General features: G+C 46.8%; 1 protein-coding gene across 3 annotated transcripts in view; it reads left to right on the top strand.

The window, feature by feature from the left end:
• The first annotated feature begins 969 nt into the window (after nt 1-969).
• The window catches only part of dhx15 (DEAH (Asp-Glu-Ala-His) box helicase 15), a 38,129-nt gene continuing 33,098 nt past the window's right edge, over nt 970-6,000 (top strand). Inside the window, exons 1-3 of one of the 3 annotated variants that reach the window (XM_083639831.1) lie at nt 970-1,176; nt 3,390-3,711; nt 5,693-5,886. In XM_083639831.1, the coding sequence (XP_083495957.1) occupies nt 1,172-1,176; nt 3,390-3,711; nt 5,693-5,886 (521 nt within the window). In that variant the 5' untranslated portion in view covers nt 970-1,171. Of the gene's footprint in view, nt 1,177-1,225; nt 1,365-3,389; nt 3,712-5,692; nt 5,887-6,000 lie in introns of those variants that run through there. The other 2 variants (XM_083639832.1, XM_083639830.1) reach the window with 2 other exon arrangements.

The raw sequence follows: 6,000 nt of genomic DNA, 5'->3' as shown, positions 1-6,000 counted from the left end.
GGCCCAAATTGAGCTTCAAACGCCCCAAATTTTTTCACGCACGTCGGCCCGTATCGGCCTGGCCTGCTTGGTATCTAATGCCCGGCCTGAATTATGATCCCAGTCCGCCCCTGGTGGTGAGTGATGACTGTCTGTCTGCCTGGCGAGATAATTGAAGGTGAGCGAGCTGCGAGACAGTGAGCGAGTGAACGACAGACAGTGAGTGACACTGACAGATTTTTTAGCAACAACCAAGAAAGTAAGTGTCTAGTCTGTCTCTTAAGTAATGTTACCTGTGTGACACGTTGGGATGCTACTGGCTAATCATGCATGATGCCAATTGCCAAGCTCCCGAAGTCAGGTATGCAGGTGGCTATATGCATGGTTTCAGTTTCATGACCCAATAAGTAACAAAAAGAGGTGGTGTAAAGGTAAAAACAACATAATATATTTTATTTTATTTTTCAATCGTTCCTATCAGGAATAAATAAATGTCCCTCTGTATGTTTTTTTTATTATCGATGATGACTTTGTGTGTTGTGTACGGCTTGGGTTGTGTACCTGTGTTTGTAGGTGTCATTTTGATATGAATTTGGCTAAAACAGTTTGTGTTTGTTAGTTACAATTATGTTGACAGGAGAGCTGAGCAGGTGGTGACATGAAAGAGAATATACTGAATAATGACATCACAACAGTATAATCCTAATGTTGATTTAAAATGATATATTACTCTAAATATGGCTTAAAAAGGAAAAAAAAAAAACTCAATTTTTTTTCGGCGGCGCCCTAACGGGCGCCGCCGAATCCGCCTCCCCTTGCTGGACCTCCCCTATTTCGGAACCCTGGCTACGGCCCTGGTGACAGCGCACTGAGCTGCCAGGCTGGCCGCTGCAGTGTGAAGTGGGACTAGCCTGGAAAGGGGGCGAGGCAACAGAACAGCAGCGCCTGGCTGCGTGTTGTTTTGGCGGGCACATCATCCCGAGTCGACCCGACCAAGAGAGGCAGCGGACCTCCTGCATCTTCACCCGCATCCCACCCACCGGCACCGCAGCTACTGCACACGCGGTGCGGTGCGCTGCCACTGACAACACGATGTGGTGAGCGCGGCGCGGTTGGGACGGTCTTCATGCAAAGTGCTCGTCGGGTCTCAGAGTAAAATCGCGGCTTTCGAGTCATTTTGTCAAGGATAACGATGAGGTAAGAAGAGCTTCCGGTCGCCATTTTGCCGCCGGTGCTTAGCGGTTTTGAGGAGAAGCTGCATGGCATAAACTGGCCTATTAATTTTCACTGTATTGGACGCATTCCGGTGGCAAGATGTCTAAACGACATCGTTTAGATTTGGGTGACGATCGTTCGTCGAGTAAAAAGAGATCGTCCTCTGATGGGTATGTAGCTGAAGAAGCGTCCAGCTGGTGTCCAGTGTTGTTTCCCCAACACTGCAGTGCGCCCTGTGCTGTGAGCTGTTTGTTGTTGTCCCGCTGCTAGCTGCTCATGCTAACTCTGAGCTAACCAGTCTCCAGTGTCAAGTCTTGTCACACACTGGGTTCCTCAATTCATTGCGACTCAGGACCGTTGTTAGCAGTTAAACTTACACCATAACCTTCTAGCAAATATTTAGCGTTAGTAACTTGGCTAACCTTAGTCCGTTAACGTTGAATCAAATCTGGCTGGCCTGCACGTGGCTAACATGTTAGCCGCGGCTTAGCGCAGAGCCTTGGATCAGAGGTAACAATTATACTAACGCTATACCACACCAAGTCAAAATAACAAGCCACAATGAGCTAAGGCTACTACCAAATCCCGTTGTTGGTAAACAAAAGCCAAGCCACTGCACTGTCTGTGTTGATGTCGGCCATGGGATGACGGCCCGTCACGCTGGCCTGGACTGCCACTGGCTTGGGCCGCTCAGCTGTCAAACTTCAAACTGTCAAGTCCCGTTAGGTAAACACTGTGGGCGTATCAGTGCCACTTAGCTTTTGCTGTTACATCAAATCTCGCCATTCAAGTCAAGGATACTCGTGCGTTTAATGGCCCAAAACCAGTCATGGGGCTGTATGGTTGCCTAACGTTAGTCGATCATAGAAAATGGCCAATATAGTGATTTATATATAAGACGAGACGTTTTTCTATGTGGATTGTGCACTGATATGACTATGCAAAGGTATGCAGAAGGCTGCTTGTGCAACGCTTGTTAGATAATAACCTGTCAAGAGTTTTGTTGAGAGCTGGAGGTGGCAGGAAACGGAGGTTTCTCTATGCAGGAAAAAGCCTGATGATGCTGGTAAAATATCCAAGTGGCTGGTAGATTTGCTTCACTCACATGCAAAACACAACAACAAAACAAACAAAGACAATGCTAATCTATTGAGTGGCTGGGAAAATTTGAACATTCACTAGCCATTTGACCATTTTGGACCCTGGTTATGTACAATCTATTACATGCTAGATATGAATTCAGACATTTTAATGTAAAAAGCACAGAGCCCATGTCTCTGGTATCTCTAACACTGATGCGCAAAACTGCAAGTTCCCCCAACAGGCGAGTAGATGGAGACTTTTAACAGCCAGATAAGCTGTTGGGTGTGTCAATCCCTTCCAAACTTGGAAATGTAGCCTGAGGTTCTAATTACCACAGTCACCCTTAATGCCAAGTTAATCAGCAGTTAATTTCTGTGGCTGTGGTTGTTGTCACACGTTTGGGACAGAATCTTCTCTAGTCACTGGCCATAGAAGACAGTAGTACATGTTAACTAATGCAAAATGATCATAGGATGAGTGCTACATTTCAACGTGCCAGGTAATATTTACTTTTTTAGCCTTTATTTATATGGTTTGCTGACCATGCATGTTTTTTCAGCGGCGCCTTGTCAAAACAACAACTCTTCTACATTTGGCCACTGAGCAGCTTGACTACAACACTTGTAGGTTCAGTGTGCCTTGCTCAGGGGTAGCCTACCTTAAAGTCAACGGTCTGCTCAGTTGTCCAGCCCAGGTTTTCTCAGCTGTTGTGGGGATTTGAACAGTTCACTTTATGGCCGCCGTGGCATATAGCTTGTTACAATAGGAAAGATTTGCATTGTGGCATATTAGTTTCTTCATGACCTTTGCATGCTACACTTGATTAGGCTATGTCTTTCGCCACTTTGAATGAGAATGTGCAGTAACCTTTTCACGTGCTTTGAAGAAAATAACTTGTCACGATGGCTCAACATTTGTGCTCTGAAGTTGTGCCTTTTTATAGTATAGTATTGTTAACTCCAGTTCTGGTTTCACTTTGACCGTTTCTAGGTCAGCTTGTTTTGATGTGGTCAGTTCCAAAAATGTCTGCGTGTGTTATCTGAAGTTAAAAATGGTTGGTTTGTGTAACAAGAAAGACCCTGTCTAATCTTCACCTTTCACCCATCCTGCAGGCGTGACCGCGACAGGGACCGCGATGAGCGGTCAAGGGACCGTGACAGGGACCGTGACAGAGACCGCGACAAGGACAGAGAGAGGGACGTGAAGCCCCCCGCGGTCTCCCTCACGCCCACCGCAGGCTTCCTGAAGCAAGCCGCCATGCACCAGCAGATCAACCCCTTCACCAACCTGCCCCACACGCCACGCTTCCACCAGATCCTCAAGAAGCGGCTGCAGCTGCCCGTCTGGGAGTACAGGGAGAGCTTCAGCGACATCCTGGCGCGCAACCAGAGCTTCGTGCTGGTGGGAGAGACAGGCTCTGGGAAGACCACGCAGGTAGAGGAAGGCAGAGCTTTTAGCCAATATGAGCACATACATGATGCAGTCATGCACACAAAGCAAGAGGGCAGTCAGATGTCGCTTAATTCTTTTTACATTTGACTGTGAACTGACGGAGTCAAATTGGACTGAAATTCAAATACAGTATGACTGATGACATTTACACGATATTGACACATGAAAGCAGGACATAGTCAATAGAAAGTGCATTCTAATCAGATGGCGATCCTCTGTGGGGTTGATTCACAACACGTGCCGTCTTGGTAAGATTTATATCAGCTATTAAGATTTTTTGTTATGCCATTTTGCCTTTATTGATAGGACAGTAGGCAGACAGGAGAGGTGGGGAGAGAGAGGGGATGACATGTGGCAATGCCATTTTGCCTTTATTGATAGGACAGTAGGCAGACAGGAGAGGTGGGGAGAGAGAGGGGATGACATGTGGCAAAAGACCACGGGGTCGGATTCGAACCCGGGTCGGCCGCGCAAAGGACTAATCCTTTGTGGTTACGCGCTCTACCAGGTGGGCCACCCAGATCTGTATCAACTATTAATGGTCAGTCATCTGAACCCCAGGCTTAATAAAGTGGGATTAGACAAATTTGATCAATCTTTAATCTTATCAATCTTTAATCTTAGCAGGCTCATGTATCAAAGACTGCGCGGCTTTCATACTAAAAGATGGCATACTCCCAAAACCTGAAAAGTACCTCTGCACAAAAAAAAATGCAGATTTATCAAACCGTGCGCGCGCCATGTCCTGCACACCACATCCCAATCAAGGTGAAATTGAAGGCAACGTGCACGAGCCTCTCACTCCGCCTGGTCTCCTCCTATGCATTAGCTATGCAAATGACTATAAACACGCCTCTCTTGTCACCACCTTGTCAAAAATGATGGTGAATGGGCCTGTTTTCAGTGCTTCCTTCTCCAAACATCTTCTATGTGCTTTCCTGCATGCAGCGTTTCTGTAAATAAAGGTTAAAATTGCACAATTGAACCGATTCAAAAATGACAAACAAAACCATATCATGGGACATGTCGCAGCGCTACCGCTTCAAATACAGCGTCTGGTGTTTTGTGTGAGCAGGTACGTACGAGACACAAATCGTCTGGACATCACACAGTTGTTCCAGGACATATTTCAGAGGGCATTTGCCCACCGAACACAGCGTTTCGTTGCCCGGGGAGATGGATGTGTGCACACCCCGCCGCCTGTGCGTCACGGTGTCTGCACCTGACATGCGTTAACATCTCCATGTCGCATAAATAGGGAAAACTGTCGGCTATCTCGGTTCTGGCAGAGTGAGTATTAAGGCATCCGAGATAGCGAAAGTCTCTGGGCCGCGTCCATTCGAGAGCCTTCTGATCGGGCTGTAGTGCGCGCACGGTTTAAAGCAGCCACAGGGAACTTTTTACTGCTTATGAAACTGTCTAAAAGTCTACTGATGTCTCACATCTGACCTACAACTGCACATGAGACCGTCGGCGAGGAGATCAGCGATTTCTAGTGTGCATGTAAACGCACTGAATACGTTTCAGAAAAATTGTGAAAATAGATTGTGGCCTGATGTTACGTGACAATTCCTCGTGGGTTGTGGCGGTGCCTGCTGAAATGTGATAAATGTTCCATCCAAGTGAAATATAATTTTATGCCCCTTTTTTCCTGTTCAGATGACCTTCCGTTTCTGGAAACACCCCTAACTGCACGATTAATAGCTTGACACAAATGAGCCTTCTGTCTTTTTTTATATGCTATCAAAAATGACAATTAGATTTTTTTTCATGCGCACATACCTTTTTTAAGAAGGCCTTCAAGCTACTTCTGACAAAAGGAACAGCATCTGACATATTGCTTTGAGCTACAGATCTCTGTAGAAACATCTCAGCCTATCAATTACAGAAGGCCTTTGGTTTTTGCATGCAGTTCCTTTGGGTCAATCAAAGCGCTGGGTGACCATTGTCTGCTCCTCCTCAGATCCCCCAGTGGTGTGTGGACATGGTGCGGGCGATACCGGGGCCCAAGAGAGCAGTGGCCTGCACCCAGCCCAGGAGGGTGGCGGCCATGAGCGTCGCCCAAAGGGTGGCCGATGAGATGGACGTCCTGCTGGGCCAAGAGGTGGGCTACTCCATCAGGTTTGAGGACTGCAGCTCCGCCAAGACCATACTCAAGTAAGTACAAGAAGTACAGATTTGACGCAGTCATGTGACACACGAGTGGTTTTTACAGGCTACAGCTAGCTAACTAAAATGATTCTAAAACACATGTATGTATCTCAGCAACCA

This window comes from Poromitra crassiceps, assembly GCF_964638095.1.
Source record: "Poromitra crassiceps genome assembly, chromosome: 7".
Classification (NCBI taxonomy): Eukaryota; Metazoa; Chordata; class Actinopteri; order Beryciformes; family Melamphaidae; genus Poromitra; species Poromitra crassiceps.
Note: the sequence above shows the minus strand (reverse complement) of the source record. Positions and strands in the feature narration are given on the sequence as shown.